We start from the raw sequence: 18,300 nt of genomic DNA, 5'->3' as shown, positions 1-18,300 counted from the left end.
TGACCCTGGGTGCTGTGAAGCAGGAGCAGGAGACGTGGATGGAAATGCTGTGTCCAGGAGCTTCCTCCTGCAGCCCCCCTGCCCCTTGGGGACTGGGGACATCCCGGAGTGTCCCTGGCTGTGATGGCAGCACCGGGGCTCTCCCCCCTGGGCCCATTAACCCATACGGGTGGGAAGCAGCTGGGCACGCAGGAAAGCATTTTCTGGGGAGGGTACTTCAGGGTGGGGGTGCGGGACCCCAGGGTGCTGCCAGACCTCAGCAAGACCCTATCAGAGCAGACCCTTTTTTGGAGGGGTTCCTCACCACAACCAGAAGGATGGGACAGGACGGGGAGGGGTACACGGGGAACCCCCAAGAGCTCATCCCCTCCCGCTGCCCCCCACAACCCACCCCGGGATGGGGGGGGGGGGCGGCGAGAAGAGCCGTGCAGCCCCGACGGGGTGGAGGGGGGAGCCCCCAGCCCCTCGCTGTGCCGGGGACAGCCCTCGCTGCCCCCAAATCCTATACGGGAGAGGGGGGGGGAACGGGTCCGGGGGCGCCGCGCCGCGGGGTCACGGCGCCACCTGGCGGCCAAGGGGGGGCTCCCGCCGGCAGCTGCGGGGACCCGGTGCCGGGAGCTCCGGGAGGAGGCGGCTCGGGCTCTCCCCTCCCCAAAATCCAAGCAGGCAGCGGGGTTAGGGCCAGAACCGCTAAAATTCCCTGCAAAGGGAGAGTCGTCCCCCCCCACCCCGGACCGGTAGGAGCTGCGGAGGGGGGGGGTTCCGTGCAGCACACAACCCAATTTTTGAGGGATTTAATGCAAGCTTCTATTTATTTGCTTGTTCTAGCAGGGACAGGACAGGCTACGGTTATTTTATTGCACAAAAGTTTTGCCGTGATTTTTCTATCGTCAATTCGGCAACATGTGTAAACATTGAATCAGCCGCTATCGACCCCAGGGGGATGCAAGTGCACATCTCCCACTCAGCAGGGAAGGGAGAAAGCCAGAGGTATTCACTCCCTGCCTCCGAGAGGGTGAGTTTAAACATGGAATGGATTTAAACAGCTCCTAAAGTTGTCGCTTGCTTTACTGAATCAAGGCTGAATATTACCAAAAGTCTTACAGTGATTCAGGAATCTATATCTGCTTCTAAACACTTACATAGTCTGAGAACTTTACATTTTGGGATCTTGACCTTCTAGGTACACAAGCCCTTTTGAGCCGTCTACTCCCAAATCTTCGAATCCTCCTTCACATAGTGGAGGGAGAAGAAATGTGAACTTGCCGGCTTGGCAGGCATTAAGTTCGTTATTTCTAGGACCTGGTCACTCAGGATTTGGCTGCTCATTTCATGCTGACCATTTTGAAACATCTTTTCTCTGGAGTCCATGTTAACAGCAAGAGGCCTCATGAATTCTGCAGGAGCAGAACTGAGTTCATCATCTGGGCTCAGACATTTTGCCTGGAGCTGGATGCACACCTGCGAGATTTTGCCAGATTAGAGCATAGAAGCACCTTGCTTGCAAAGAAGTTTAAGATACAAAGAGGTACTTACTTATCTGTGTGCTTTCCTGGGCTTTGGACAACTCAAAGTTCAAGCTCCTGCTTTGCCAATTTAGAACAGGGAATTTCCTCGGTTTTGCCTGTTCGGGATCTCTGTGAGTTAACACAGACCAAAGGCATCCACCTAGGCCTCCCATGCTCCTTCTCAGGAACTTTTCTCAAAAATACTCAGCCTGTGAGAAAAAGTGAAAAAATAAAAATAAAAAAGTTGTTCTGGTAAAGAGACAACCAGACAGTGCCTATGGCGTGGGGAGGATGCACCACTTCCTTTAGGAATGCTGCATTATCCTGTGTTAGTTACACAGTCTGTAGCTATTTCAAAGTCTGCATTTCATCAGAGCTAAAACGGGCTTAAACACTGACCAGAGATCTTTCGGAAGGCGTTCTTCACCACCTACCATAAGCAGAGGGAACAAGACATTGTAGTCCTTATTCAAGCACAACTCCCCGTGACTTCCATAGGAAAAGAGTAGCCTGTGTGAGCAGGCATCTGTGTATTCGTTCCATATGCACACCCATTCATTATGGATGATATACAAATGCTGCTTATGCTTCCCGAGCAGATTGTTATGGTAAGGCTCACATCCCACTGATCTCACTGCAGGGCTTAGGAAGCATTCAGAAGCCTCCTAAAATGTGTTACAAACGATGTATGGAGAAATTACTTCCTCCAGCCCTGAAACACAGTCATTGTCATGGTGTGATGGAGGAACTGTTAAACAGACACAGCAACAAAACCAGAGCTGGATCCTAGCCAGGGCATTTCAAGCAACTTGTAAAAAGTTCCCTGATTCTTTAATGACTCCACCTGGTTCGAGCAGGACCTCTGTTTTATGTGCCTTCCAGAAGATATGTTGCAAGAGAAGTGTGTCTTAGATGATATGAATCAAACCGGTTCTTCTAACATCATGTTGGTCTGGAATAGCTGTTGACCTGATGGAGTGTTAATGGGAACATTTATTTGTTTCTTTATCACTACAAAGATGTCATATATACTTACCCCGCTGCTGCCACTGTTCCCAAAGGGCTGTCAGCACAAGAACCATTATAACATGACTGCCGGAGGTATTTTTTTTTTTTTCCACGCATTATTTCTTCAAATGATTCTGTAAAGAGAGAAAGAACTTGGATATAAAAATTGCTGGTAAAAGGACAGTGCAGTGCAACGTGAGCCAGAGAAGCTTTTCTAAATGCCTCTCAGTCTCCTCTGCTGATGCTTTTGGTGTGCATGTTGCATGGGGCAGGAGGATGCAGTCTGCCACTGGGATGTCCTGAGCGAGGACAGTGCCTGGTGAACAACCAGGTTGATTTCACGTGGTGCTGCCGGAGGGCGAGCTGCCCTGTGGGTGACACGCTCTGCTTCTGTATTGCCCTGCATTCCCAGATTATGTGAGAGCACAAACAGTTTAAAACTGTTTTGGTAACACAGACATTAGTAAATAAAAAATAGACAGAAGCCGCTGCTTTTACCTGTGGACAAAAATTTCCCATTGCATTTCATTTGTGTTATGCAACGACTTGACAGTTTAAGGAAATTGCTAATGGGACCTTTTACTGCTAGGTCACTGGTTCAAATCTGGCTCTGTCAGTAATGACCAAGAGTATCTGATGAATGTTTGATGACGTGAGATTAAAATATGGGTCTCGATCAATTTATCAGTAGAAAAACCCTTCAACAAGTTAATGCTAATCTCGATAGCAAAGCCTGCGACAGTGGTGCACGACTGAGCCCTCTGCAGCCCTACGGTAGATCAAGGTCAGGGTGGGGGCATGCAAATGGAAAAGTTTACAGCACTGATGTCTGGGCCGAACCTTTCTGCGCAAGAACAAATCTACTATTTAATGCACTGAACTCCCCCAGTAATGGTACGGTGCGAGAGAGCCAAATCCGGTATTGTTCTCCAAGGGAAAATGATCCTGGCGTATGGAGGAAGATGCAAACATTAGGAAATCCAGGATCAAGAACTGGTTTTAACTAGTGCCAAAACTGAGAAATTCACAGTTTTGCAAGCCGAAAAGCTGTCTGGATTTCTCAATATTATAGCACTAACAAAGTTGAAACACAAATGTCAAAGTAATGGGTAAGTTACTAAATGAAGTCTTTTTTTTTTTTTTTAGACAAACTGATCCAACAGAAAAATAAGTTATTGCCTAAGACAGTGCCTTCCAAACCATCCCGTGCACTGAGAAAGCCTAGAGCACTGGCAGAATTGGGCAGCTGCTGACAGGCAAAGAGAGGGGGCTGGTGTGTGACCAAGAGCCAGCTGCCTGCCCTGCTGAGCCCAGCCTGCTTCCAAACCAACGTGGGACCAGGTGCTCGCACTGGACAGGGTCTGTAGCACACGTGTGCGAGGGGCAGCCCCACAACACCTTCAGGACCAGCTCTGCACCCTGCTGACACCCACCAGCACCCTGCTTTCAAGGCTCGACCCAGCAAACAGGGGCACCACCGCCAGAGGCAGGGGGAGCACCCGCGAGGTGCTGGCACAGCCCGGAGGGGGCCGCGCTGCACTTTCTGAAATAAAAAGGCAGGGAAGTCTCGCATCCCTTGCAAAGTCACCGAGCGCTCGCAGAGCGCTTTCCAGCAGCGTGGAGAAAAATTTTAAAAGCATGAGAGCCATCTGGTGGGAGCAGGGAGGGGGTTTGATTTTACCTCGTCGTTCACCGCGCTTTTGCCACAAGCTGCAGAGCCCGCGGCAGGGTGCTGAGAAATTGGGGGAGGCTGGGGGGGGGCGTGCTGGCATCCCTTACTTCGGCATTGCAACAAAAAGCACCCTTCTGGGGGGAATTAGGTCTATGGCAAGCATGTCAGCACCAGAACACAACACACTTCTGCACAGTGCTTCTGCATAAGAGACAGAGGCAGCTGCTGGGCTAGGGCACAGGGGGAACCATACCTGTGCCAGCACCCGATGGCTGCAGGGTGATCAGCAGCAGTTAAAGGAATGAAAAAAAAAACGTGAAAAATCTCCACACCTTCTGCAGGACAGGAGCAAGGCTTTTTCTGCCCCGTAGAGCTCAGCACTCACTCACTGAAGTCAGCAGCACGGCCACTGGAAATCCTGAGGGACTGGGACTCAGCCAGAGGCTGGAGCACTGAGCACCACCTGGCATCCTGCCTGCAAAGGCAGATCCAAAAGTTTTGGCGTCATCCAGGAATAGCGTGGCCTGCTGCCAACAGTCCTGATCCTGCTCCGTGAGTGCTACTGCTCACCTCGGGCACCGTGCAGTCATCCGGGGGCACCGCCTGAAAATGGGGAAGCCGGTGCTTTGCTCTGCGCCAGGGGTTCGGACCTTGGTGTTTGTAAGTAGTGGGCTCATCTTTGTTTGGTTGGTTTTGGTTTTGACCTAAATACTTTACAGGTGGAAAATTAAAAAGAAAAACAACTTCTTTCATTATTTGAGGAGTCTCATATACACCAGGGAAGTGCTGGACAAAGCGTGCTGGTCCTGCTGTGCTGAGGGTCAGCCTCGCAGCATCCCTACACCAGGAGCAGGCAGCACACACGCAGAACATATCTTATTGCATACACCACTTCTGCTGCACAACAGGGAATATTTTGTCCAGCTCTGCAAAGTGCACTCACCCAAATCACAGCCCACCACTTTCTCAGCCACAGCCTCAGAATGAATCAAAGCCCAGAGTAAAAGAAAATCAAAATGCTGCCCTGATCCTCCAACTACACAGCATTGCTTCCTCAGTCTGCCAGGCCCTTGGGTTGCAAGTATAACTACATTTTAATTATAATTTAAATTTTAATATTTTCCCAGTTACATAACTTTTTTTTTCCCCCACAAAACTCTCAGTGTCTGTGCACCTTTCCACTTTCTGGGATTTGATCCGTATTAATCTACACGTGCTTCTTCTAGGATCTTTGAAGACTGCAGAAATGACAATTTCCACACTAGTTACAAAATAATTACCCATGATAATTTAATAATGAGCTTTCCCTTTAAATTATTAACACAGGTAGCCAAGAAAATTGACAATTTTAGCAAGTTTAAATTCAAATGATAAATGCCAAATCTGTGTTAAATGACACCAGCAAATTAGCAATTAAAATATTTATGCAAGGCGGCAAAAAGATATTGTATGCAAGGGGCTGCAGAGCAGTCTCCCATTGGAGTATTTGACAATGCCTGTGTTTGCATATCTCAGCTTTAAGCCCTGTGCAAAGGGAAGAGGAAGAACTATCTGAAGCTATAATTGAAGCTGGACAGTGTTGATTGGCACCCAGTGGGATTTCAGCAGAATCCCAGCAATTCTCAAAACACCCCTGGGTTATATTCAGGAGAAATCCTGACCCCAATCAAATTATTTCTATCACATAAGTCTTTATCTGGGGGAAGGTCCAAAGAAAGAAATTGCTTCATGGCCTCTAATTGCTTTGTCACTGAGAACAGACTTCCCTTTGCTGTCTGGCTTTTAAGGAAAAAAATCTTTCAAGCTGAAAGAAAAATACCAGTGTCAGAGCAGATCTCCCATCCCTGCTAAATGTAAATCCCGTTTTTTGCAGCAAACTTCATGGACGTGAACTGTTAACGGAGCATCAGCATCGTGGGGAACGTGCTGGAACAGAGTTTTACTTGCTGTTGAGCTGCTGAATTGAAACACAGAGGATTTTATTCCTGTTATTTCTCTTCCCCTCCATGGTGTTCCCTGCCTGTAGCTGCAGCCCCGCTGTGCCCCCTGCCTGCCTCTGCACCTCCCCGCTTCTCCCACTGTTTTATAGCCCTTTTTTCTATCCTCCCACCGCTGTCCTGCCCAACCTGGCTGTATCTGTAGCTGAAAAGGGGGAAGCTCAGCCCTTTGGGACGAGGTTTTGCAGCCATCCCCGTGCTTTTGGGAAGTTCGGAGTCAGCGCTGTTGCACAGGACCCTGAGGGGCGAAGTCTAAGCATGGGGCATAATTTCATCCAGATGCTTATGCATCTTTGGGACATGTGTTAAAGGGCTGGAACTTCAGGAGCAGCAAAGCACAGGTTTGGTGCTGGTTTCTGTCCAGGGAAAAGTTCAGTGCCATCCTGACCAAGAGCAGCACCGGCAGAGGAGCACAAGACTGCTGCAGATGCCAAGCAGCCAGGGCCACCTTCAGATAGATACAGAGCCCACTTGTGCCTGAAACCAGGGGGAACAATTCAGGGCCCATCAACGCATGATTAATAAAACCCCAAAAGAGTAGCACCTGTATTTCTTGTCAAGAACAATCCTGGGGCAATGACTGCGGCACGCCCCAGACCCAACACCTGCCATCACAGCCAGGTAGTTCTCAGAGCCCAGCTTATTTTCTTCATCCATACCAAGGGGAAAAGTGACCCAGCAGCTGCCTTTAATTGTTCTCTCCAGCTCCAAATCTTTGGAAGAAAATCAGGAACACGTCCAGAGCAGAATGCCCCATGAGCCACCTGCACCAGGGAGCTCACACATATGGTCACATCTTCGGCTGTACTCCAGGAATCAAAGCCCGATGCCTAGCGAACAACTCCAGCACTGTTCAACAGTTTGGTCTGGGTTTCCCCCACTGGTTGCTTCTCGCCACCTGTGCAAATAAAGGTCATTTCCAGCCTCTTTTTTTTAGCAAGATGATCCGATCGGCTGTGCCCGACACGCGGACACATGCACACAAAGATTTTATCTTGAGGACAAGTTGTATCTTAGCAGGCCACAATTCATTATTTCTCTTTACCTCTCAACACGCACTTTCTAACACGGAGGGCCTTTGAGAAATTAATTTCCATCTGAAAACAAACAAGGGCTGAAGCAGTTTACAGAGGAACCCATCTTTCAAGGACGTTTCCTTTTCAATTGCACAATATGGCTCTTAGCAAGGAAAATAAATAAAACTTAATCCCTCCGCATTCCAGCTGGCATTTTTTCCCCAAGCTAGCAGCAAACAATCAATTTAAAGAAAACTCAGACTATGGTCAATTAAGGAACTGTATATCATGTCATTTATAAATAGCAGATACCTATTCCGTTGATTATTTTTATCCAATTAAGCCAGTTTTACATTTTAAATTCCTCTGAATTAAGTCATTTATCTGCTTCCCAGTCCTGGGCTTTTCACATCTGTTGCTGCAAAATTTTGCAGATCTTCTGGTCTTTGGCTGTTGGTAGCTGAAACCCTCTCAGCTAAAACAGATTTACTTAAGGACTTGGGTTATAAGCCTCCAGGAAATGGCAACCACTGGGAAAATATGGTGCCTAACTGCTCGCAACGCTAAGATTTTTTATTTGTTTTAATTTGGGTTGGTTGCTTATGCATGCAAATTGTTTCCTTTTACAGCTTGCCTATTTAGTCAAGACAGTCATCCTTAGGTTTGTGTGTGCAGACACGCACTTCAGCATTGTATAGGACGCTTACTCCAAGTTGTAGAGACCTCCAACTTTTGCAGGTTACCTGTTTCTCTAAAAGCTAGCTGGTGCATTTTTCGAGAATACCTCAGAGCCACAAAATACATTGAGCAAATTGTTTATTAACTAAATGACAATTTCCTTTATGAAAACACACACAGATTGGCTGGACAGAGTCTCTGCATCAGCATCAGCTGCAGCACCGAGCTGCATGCAGGAGAGAAGTCCCCACACCTTTCCCCCTGGGCTCTAGAAGGATGCTAATCAGTAAAATAGCCATAGTCAGGTGAAAAACTAGGCATTGTCAGAAAAAAAAAAATGATACCTTGGGAAGGGGGGAGTAGTAAGGGAGCCATGGTGTTTAACATGATTGAAGCAATGGCCCAGAGACCATTCCCTTTGGAGGACTCCCACGGCGCTGACTGGCACACTGCACTGTGTGCCCATGGACCGCCTGCTTCGTGCCAGGCATGCTTCCCATGGGTTGCTCTCCTGACCCACACAAGGTCCAGCACCATCAGTTTCCTTCTAATTTGGTCACTTTCATTCTCAACACAGCCCCCTTCCCCCAAATACATGTATAAGGTGCTTTGAGCAGCCGGTTGTCCTGCCCAAGCATTTTTATTTTAGCCACAACTTTCTTGGCTTTTCTATCTTATTCGCTACAGATAATTTGAATTTTGAACCAAATGATTTCAAACTCCTTAACTTTACAGTTTTTTTCCCAAACTTGTAAAATGTTACAAGTTTGTTTTCAAGCATTCAGGTAGTTTAAGCCCAAACTCTGGTCTATTTTAAGAAAAGGGTTAAGGTAACTTAGAAACTGAAAATAAAATGAATCAGTAAAGGTTACTTGGAATAAAGACCTTTTCCCATGCTGGAAAACCTTCTGCATTTCAAGAACTGTCTGCCTGGGCATAAAATGAAGGAACAAGGAAGGAAACATTCTTCGGCTGCAAAATAACCAATAGCCCAGGGAGCTGGGAGCTCTGCCATCCAAACCAAGGCTCTCAGTGAAAATTCCTAGCCACAGACTCCTTTGCTCTTCTCACGGAGTCACCTCACCTTGTGTAAATACATTTCCCTGAGCCCAGAGCAATAGACTCCATAAATCAGTGGCACTAGGATGCTCCGTGAGGTTGACTAGGCACATACTATCGCACCATGCGATCCATGCTCCCATCTCCAACAAAAACCACCCAGCCATGAAATTCCCACCTGCTCCCATTATATCACCTAGCTGGAAGCATCTTCTGGAGTCTAAATGTTCGTCAATCACACCACCATCAGGAGGAAGTCTACACGAAGACAATTTCAAGCCTCAGCCTACGGTTATACCCCCGAATTTGCATTTACTCATGCACAGCTGCAGACAGAAGAAAATCAAGTCAAAGCAAGCGGTGTCCAGGAGGAAGCTCTGCCCCAGATGAACCCCAGACACCAGGAGTCTTTGCCCAGGTGCTCTACAACATCATGGCAGAGGGAACGTTTCATTCCTTACCTCCCTGCTCCCCCATCGCAGCTTTCCCCCTTTTTCTCCTGTTTTTTCAAGCTGCACGGTTTATTTCTTCTGCAAGATCCAGCTCAGCTCAAGTTTTGGCCGTTTTCACATCATCCCTGCACTTCCCAGCCCACAGGACGCAGCTCACCTGGCTTATCAGCGTTTCTTTCCTACCTACCCTCATTCCTTGCACATTCCTTTCTAAGTTATTCCTAGAGCTAGCCGTGCACCTGGTTTGGTCCAGAGCAGTTTCTGAGTTGGGGAAAGATTTAAAAAAAAAAAAAAAAAAAAAAAAAAAAAAAAGAGAGAGAGAGAGAGAAAAGTGAAAATTGAGCCCTCCTTAAACTTTGTAGCTCAGCTGATGTCACCAACCAGTCGCCTCCACCCTGCAGTACTGCACACACTCCCCCTCAGCTTGCTCTCTGCAGCCAACTCTTTGTAACGGTGTTGGTATCTAACAAAGGTAAGTTTGAAGTGGTACCATCGGTTCCGTAAGTACCATAGGTTCAATGACTACCTGAAGAAGTGAGGTCTCATCTGTGGTTATCTCTGAATGTTTTCTTTGACCCGTGCCGTCTCTCCATCACGTTATGCCTGGAAGTTAAACCAGGCATCTTTCATGAGTATTCTTGGTTGCTTCACTGCCCACAGCTCAACCAAATCAAGCACCGTCCTTGCACCCTTGAATGCTCTTCCACTTGTCAGTGGTTTCCCATTGCTACTCATGTCATTCACTCACAATTCCTCATGTTTTCAACAGCCTCCCTAGACTGTTAAAAGCCCATGTATCCACATGTTCTTCAGTTTAAAACTCAGTTTAAAACTCCTTTGACCAGCTGCGCCAGGCTCAATCACTAAAGATTACATCCCAGATACTCCAGCTTAATTCATCTTTCAGGAGTCCTTTCTTTTCCAATGTACTTTTCAAGCTAGCAGCATCCTCCCCTTCCCTTCCTCTCCCTCTCACAAATAACAGTTGTTACAGTAAAAAGAAAAAAAAAAAATGCCTCTGAGATGCTTTCATCTCGTCATGCCCCTCTTACCAGGATGCAGAAACTCTGAGATTGCCTGAACTCCCACATCTTTGAGCGCCTTCTCCAGAGAATAATTGGTTTTGGTCCGCTCCAGTGGGAATCGTGCAGCATCATTTCTCCTAAAAGACAGCACACACCTTCCTAGCTCTTCAGGCTCCTTTCCAGTGCCACATCCGTGGCTCCGACCTGCGTTCCTGGCACAGTGCATTTGTTGAATGTACTGCAGGCCTGCTGCTTCTTAATGAGCACTCCCTAGGCACACTTACCTCTTACTGATGTTGGTGAGAATCCATAGTTCTTTCCTCTAGCTTTTGCATTACCAATTAGCAATGAATAATTTATTGGAGAAATTAAAAGGTTCATTGCCAGGAGATCAGTCAGGCTGAGAAACAGCTTCTCAGCGTAAGCAGTGAAGGCAAACTTTTTTTCTTGTTATTTTTAAACATCTCCTATACTCATGGAAGTGATGACATGACACACACTTTGGGACAGCAGCAGTGAACTGGAGCTGATGATGCCTGTGATTCCCTTCTGCCCTGCTGCTCTTGTGAGAATATTGTAAGCAAGAACAAGTTCCCCTCCTCCCTTCCTTGCATTTACCCGGAGGTATTTGTATAGCAGCCACAGCCTCCCCAGGTTTAATTTCACAAGGCTGACCAAGTCCAGCTCTTCTCACCTCCTCTTCCCAATCGCTTGTGGTACCACTTGCTCCCTACCATGGAAGAGAGGTGACCTTACACAAAGGAAAAATTTCGCATCACTGTCATCTTTCAGCACCCAGGGGACAGCAGAAAAGGGTTACCAGAATATCCTTCAAGAACAAACTGTGAACTAAGGGAAAGTCTTTGTTTCACAGCACTGAACAGCACCCTGTAACAGTGCTGCCCCAAAATAACCACTTCCTGCCTCCACAGGCTTTTAATTAAGAACGTGGCTTGAACTGAAAACAGTCTAAATTATGTAAGTTAAAAGCTTGAATGCATACAGAACATCTTTTTGAGAGAGATTCGATTTCAGGGAAAAGCAGGTGTGGAGGAGCAAGACACAGACCACTGCAGCAGTGAAAAGAGTTCAAATAGAATTTTCTCACAATTTTTCCTTGCCAACGCTCCCAGCTTTTAACAGCAGCTTTGCAATGGCCACTGAAGCACGTGGCAAACCTAAATTTCTAAACGTGCAGGGAAACAAGACTGAGATACAGAATCACAGTATAAAGCAACTGATACTCCTCCCTGTTGGGTTTTGTGTGGGGCTCAGTCACAGCAGGCAGCCTGCATGGCTTGCAGGAGCAAACATGCCTTAGCATTCTTCTGCTGTTCTCAGCTGCCCAAGATCTGGTGGCAAGGACAGGCTTTAAAGACCAGACGGTGCCACCGCAACACACAGCAATGGAATGGAAATAGGGGGGGGAGAGAGAGAGAGAGTGCACTGAAAGGTCCAAGGGGAGTTGAGTGCTATTATTGCATAAGAGCCTCTCAACACATTCTTAATTCTCGGAATTTCAGAACAAGAATCACATAACCAGGTGTAAAAATCTTCAAATGTAATTTATTAAGACATTCAGCTATGTCTGTCAGTCTACATCCAAAGTTACTACTAAAAATAAAATAGTATCACATTTCACATTAGGAATACCGACTTTGAAAAACACTTGAGTCAAGCCTATCGTATAAATAAGTGACTAATTTCTCTTCATATCAAAATTCACATAAAAAAATTGCCTGCCCCCCTACTCCCACCTATTTCCCCACCCTAGTCCCTAGTTCTACTTGAAGCCATGATGAATGTAAAAATTTAGGTATGGACATGTCCTTGTCAAAGAAAAAAGGTGCAAACCTATTAACAGCTTTAAAAGTGGCATTTGCGGAGTCTGATCATACACAATAAATGTACTCATTCCCAAAGTGCAAATATCGCCAGAGTTTAATACTGTTTTAATTCAGCTGCAAGAATTAAACATTGCACAGCACAGTACTGCAAGGCTTCTCTCTGTGCCCTAAAACTCATCCCACTTTCCTCCTGCACATGGTGGCAGAGGCCAAAGTGTTCATTAGAGCTTTAGTTTACTTCATGCAGCCCAGACTGTGCCATTATTAGCAAAAGTTTCATATACATCAAAATATTGAAGACTCCGTCATAAAAGTCAAGAGTCACTATAGATTACATGAATTCAAATGCAATTGCCCCACCAAGAACACCCAAAGCATACACGTAACGTATTAAGAGTGCTTCCATCTTCTAGTACAATCACTGATGTTATATCTTTGATTTTTTGCTTACGTGCCATAAAAAATTGTCAGAAACCAAAGCTGCACCTCGGTCAGTGACTGGCAAGTCACTGCATTTAACACCTCTCTGGTACCCTGGGACATGGCTGTATTCGATGCCCTCCTCCTGGCCAAAACAAAAGCCAGCGTTTTGTCCATCTGTCTACAACCTCTCACAGACCTCCCGTTCTTCTCATCCCTCCCCTACGTCTTGAAAACACTCTTCCACTTCAATCTATTTCCAGACATCCTTCCTATGCCCACAGTTCAGAGAGCTTCTGGAGTCATTTTTTACTACATCTCACTGGAATTACCGCTACCAAGCAGCCCACGGAAATCAGCATGGGATATTACATTTTGACCAGCATTAATAGCTAAACTTCTTTCACAGATGCGGAAGGACAGGTTTTCTTCTGAGTCAAACTTGAATCTCTGAAATGTGTTTGTTCCCGCGTCGTCCTCTGTCACCTTAGAGCTGGATGCTAACCCTCGGGTCTCGAGCGGGGCACCCCTCTGGGGCTGCCATTAGTTCTGCAGCACAGGCTGCTCCCTGGCTGGCCTCGCACGGGCTTGTGCCCCTGTCCATGCCCCGGGACCCCTCAGTCTCAGCAGAGGCCTCCAGGCTGTCCTGTCCATCAGCAACCTGTCCACTGCTCTGGCTAGGGTTGTCGTCTGTGTTTGGCCCACTGTCATGTTCAACACCGGGGGGCTCAGCTGCATCTCCAGGTCTGGTATTTTGCTCTGCACCAGGATTTGGCTGTTGAACTGGCTCCGGTCCCAGTCCTGGTAGCTGCGAAGGGCTCTTGAGTTGGCAGTGGCACAGAGGGCAGGTTTCTTGCACATACAGCCATTTCTTAAGACAGCCCGCATGAAAAAAATGGCTACATGGTGTGATTACAGCAGTTTTCATGTCCTGAAAGACACACAAAGAAGACAGAACATATTATTTGCAGTCCCATTTCTCTCCTCTCACCCTGTATCTGCCTTGCCTCACCTAATGGGAGCAGTAGCCACAGAGCTGATGGAAGCAGTCCACAGGCAAGTAGGAGGAATGTTTCTTCCTTCATACTTACAAGCCTCCAAATTCAAGTACACACACACACAAAGTACAGGCCAGGACTGGCTGTTTATACTACAGGGATTAGAAATTAGGCTAAAGCCTTGTTTACAAGATATTACTACACTTAAACAAAAAGGTTTTGTAGGATGAGTGTTGCAGGATTAGTTGGCTTAGGAAAATTGTGCAAGTCAAAAACAGCACGCTTGCAGGTATAACATGTACCAAACAAGTAAGAAATTAAATAACTTTCTCTGTGATGAGACACCTATATTACCTGTCTGGTGTTTTAAACACTGCCATGCATTGTGGCAATAGCAGTTTTACTCCTCAAAGAATTTGCATCAAGTTTGGAGTCAATCCAATTGTACCCTATTAATCCTAGGGTGGTTCTTTCTTTGTCATACATAACTACAATTTCTATCCAAGAGAAAGAGACTTTGAAGCTGGAGGTGTGATAAAGATATTACTTTCAGCATTAATTTCTAAGGTCCTTCTGCTGTCTTATGTTAGACAGACCCTTAACCTTTCGGTAATTAGGTTTCTGTTATAAAACTGAGATTGTACATGAAGTGGAAGTAGCAGTGCCTGTGGAGACTGAGCTGCTTCTAAGGATGAATAAGAAATCAGCTACTGAGTACACATTGTCTTTCAGAATCATCCACTAATGAAGAAAGGGCACCCATGCTATTGCTACTGATACCAGCTCAACCTGAACACAAAAAGTTTCAAAGAAAGTCAAGGGCAGTTTGTTGCACATAACTGGAGAGAAAAACGAAAGATCGAACATACCCAAATAGTTTTTATACATAAAACAAATCCCAATGCCAGCATTCTAAATCAATTTACATAAAGCAGAAAACCGGATAATTCAAGTACCTTATTAAGCACAAACGTTACTCATTAAACATAATTCAAGTAACTTATTTTACTAGATGTAGATTGAGCTTGACAGACAGTCCGGAGCTATTTAAATTCAAGTCAATCTTTTGACATTTCTATTCCTACCTGGTAGCAGATGGCACAGATATCATTGTGTTGCTCCAGCTGCTCTTTTGTGGCAATGGGCAGCGATTTGATCTTATTCACTGCATCTCTGCGAAGAAGGAAACTTTTCCACCCCAGCTGGGCCCGCAACCACACGTTGTAATAGGAGTGAATGAAGATGATCACAGAACCCATCACAGTCCATTCGCCAAAGACAGTTTCTGAGACGCCGTATGCCACCACACAGAGAGCGACAAGGAATTCCAGCAGCCGGTAAGTGCCATTTACGTAATAAATCACATCATCCATATTTTCTACTGGTTCTTTTCTGAACTCTTCCACCATAAACAAAACATAAATGAAGAGCGTCCCAAGCACCTGTAACACAACACAAGGCCATTAGCTTAACATGCAGTTCTGAATTGGAGCTTAAGGTGTTCAGCATTGTCCATCAAGCTCTGTACATATCATGCTTCTAAATCAGACAGAGGCAGGCAAGCCCCAAAGCAGCAAAACTGTTGCTGAATCTCAAGACAAATAAAAGTCACTTCTTATAACAAAGCATTTGAGCTTTTTTGAAAGTGCTTCCTCTTCCAAGTACTTTCCTGAGTTGAAAATGTAGTTAAGTTGATTAAATGAAAGTGCTAAGCATCACGAGGGGAGGGCGTTAGAAATTAATTATAAAAAAAAGTTATAACAAATACTCATAGTGCAGAACATTTCCTGTATTTACACTACAATGGTTTGAGCATCAAGTTACTTCCAAATAACCATAGCTAGACTTTTTCTTTACTGTGATACTTAAGCCCTCAAAAGTCTCCTAGCTTTACAATTTGAAATAAACTTCCATTCACCTATGCTCTCAGCCCACCCTTAAGAGCTCCTTAGCCACAGATACAAGATAAAGAACGAAATTTTACATCATATCTTATACTTCTGCCCTTCTGTCATCCTTGTTCTATTCTGATCATGTATTCCCCCCCTCTCAAGAAACAGATCACAGTTAAAGCAGGGATTCACAGTCACTACAGGGCTAATGTTCTTACCTGAAGAGAGGTTAGAATACTGCTGGAGATAATGATCAACAGCCAGAAATCCATGTGGAAAAACTGACAAATCATGTAGGCCATGTACGCGGGGAACACAAGTAAAAACAAACAGAGGCTGACTGCTCGGAAGTGCTTCCACAGACTCCTGCAAACAACACAACAGGTTTTTAGTTTTTAAGTCAGATGTGAGTGTCAGAATAAGCAGCGGTTCACTGCTGGATGTAAGCATGTTAGATCTTTGCTCGAGGCTTTAACTTCTTGAAAGGAGTTTCTGTTTTACTTGGGCACAAACTCATCCCCAGCACGCATGTCTAAAATATACATACTCTGAAAAAGTCCCCTCACATCTGACCTTTGCTGTTTTCAACACAAAGATTATGGGCAAAAATCAGCTACAGTAATTGTTATAATTAGACAAATTAAGTACCTAAGATGCTGGATTTCTCAAATGAAAGTCCGTTAACCTGAAGAAAACTATTAAATAATGTATTTATTTGTTTATTCACTTTCCTATATAAATGGGGTTCTCCCAGATTATAAATTTATTACAATGATTCTACATCTTTTCGCCAACACGAGGCAAAGGTATTTCCTTTCATTGCCAGACTTAGCCCTCCTGCCTTTAGAAGTATATTCCCCAATTTGGAGATCACAAGAAAAGAATCTAGTGGGACTTGAACATTTATCTCTGCCACTTCTTCCTCTGTTCCTCTATCACTTACTTCCTCCTGATCTCCCTCCCAACCTAAACACGCCATCAATCTCTCACACTCACCCCTGTGCAAAAGCTTTCAGAGCATCTCCAACAATTACTACACTACTCTTGTATGTTCTTCAGTTTGTATTTTAACTTCATTTCTCTCTGGCAATGAGGTACAGAGAAAGTGAAAGAACTGGGGGGGACAATAGCAGAAACTGAGTGATTTAATACAATCTGAAGAAACATCAGAATGCTACTGTAAGGTCTGCAATTCTGTCTGTGGGCGAGGGAGAATGGGAGAGCTGAAGTGGAATTTATCCTGATTCTAGTTAATTTAGAACTGCCTGAAAAATTTGGCAGAAGAGAGTTAAAAATTGCTGTCATCACAGGCTGCTTGTTTAAGCTGGGCAGATGGTCATATCCTGGGTCTACTCCTCTTCCCTCTGTTAGTATATTTAAAGTTAACATTGCTGCAGGATGCTGGGTACAAGTAGCCTCTAAGCCAAACAAACTCTCTGCCTCCTTTTATTTTCTCACTTACAGGCTACAAAAAGGGGAAAAAACACAAGCAATTAACAAAGATGCAAACAAACAGATTAATACAAGAAAACCAGATACTAATAAAGCTCTTTGAAACACAAATTAAACTTAACAACAATCCCACATGATCAAAACATCTGGTACACTAATGCAAAGCCTTCTACCTCTTATTTCTTGCCAGCAAACTATCATTTTGGGATCACAGTGTCAGAAAAAATGGGTTTTCCAATATCTAAGGTCACCCCTAGATAGATCCCACCTTCAATAGCTGTCCAAGACTACTGCATGAGGGGGAATCCTACCCAACTGCAGAAGAGGTTAAGCAAAACCTGCAGATTCTGCAAATCCACGCAACAGAGTGTGGCAGGAGCAAGCACAGGCACTGGAGTCCTGGATTTGCTTAACTGAGACCCACAGGGGGAGTAACCACCACACAGCGCAGTACTCGAGAGTGGGCAGCCAGCAGCTGCAGATCAGCATGGCCTTGCACAGGCTGGATGGACACACTCCTGAGCAAGAGCAGGTGACCTGAATCATCCTCATTTGGCAGCATACAACATGCTGAAAAGCACTGCTGTATGCACTAGAGGGAGCAGGATGGTAAGAGGAAAAACTAGAGAATTGACTAGAGACCTGCAAAGATAAGATGCAATAGCTTTACAAGCTACTAAAATCCAAATCAGGCCGTTAATTACCAGTTTACCACTTCCTAAAACGGCATTGAATAACTTTCAGTTTAGGAAACCAGTCTCTTACTTGTCTCTTGAGGCTCCCAGTGCCAAGACAATGGGATCAGCAATTTCCAGCATAGACTGAAGGATGGATGCCACCACAATGAAAAGAATAATACTGAGCAGGAATGCCCGATGCACAACTTGGAGCTCAATCAAACCCGTTTGCACAGCCAGGATCAGGAGTGTGACTCCTTCAGTCATTCCCCTGCAGATCAACAAAGAGAAGAGAAAAAGAAATGCATTTTTCTGCATGTCACTGTTAGTTCAAAAATATATCTAGGAATTGCCAGGAAATAAGCTGTTTCTTCCATAACCCTGCACTGCCACTGGTTTGACTTTTATTGACATAACCATTCAAGCCTTAACCAGACAGGAATGTTATCAGAAACACTGAAGTGATGGGGATTAGGAACTAGCAGATTCCAGAATCTTGCTCCTGATCCAGCAGCATGTAGGTTACACCCAGCCCAGCACACACCACTCCTTGACAGAGTTCCCCCAGCACTTCATTGGCCCAGAGGCGGTCTCAGAGG

At 45.4% G+C, this 18,300-nt stretch overlaps 1 protein-coding gene across 1 annotated transcript in view; it reads right to left on the bottom strand.

The window, feature by feature from the left end:
- Positions 1-11,961: 11,961 nt before the first annotated feature.
- The window catches only part of RNF145 (ring finger protein 145), a 44,374-nt gene continuing 38,035 nt past the window's right edge, over positions 11,962-18,300 (bottom strand). Inside the window, exons 8-11 of the mRNA XM_084295063.1 lie at positions 17,790-17,972; positions 15,791-15,938; positions 14,766-15,122; positions 11,962-13,613 (exon numbers count right to left, since the gene is read on the bottom strand). Of these exons, the coding sequence (XP_084151189.1) occupies positions 13,170-13,613; positions 14,766-15,122; positions 15,791-15,938; positions 17,790-17,972 (1,132 nt within the window). The 3' untranslated portion in view covers positions 11,962-13,169. The remainder of the gene's footprint in view (positions 13,614-14,765; positions 15,123-15,790; positions 15,939-17,789; positions 17,973-18,300) is intronic.

The sequence above is a fragment of the Netta rufina genome, assembly GCF_964035555.1.
Source record: "Netta rufina genome assembly, chromosome: 14".
Lineage (NCBI taxonomy): Eukaryota > Metazoa > Chordata > Aves > Anseriformes > Anatidae > Netta > Netta rufina.
This window is presented reverse-complemented; position numbering and strand designations above follow the sequence as displayed.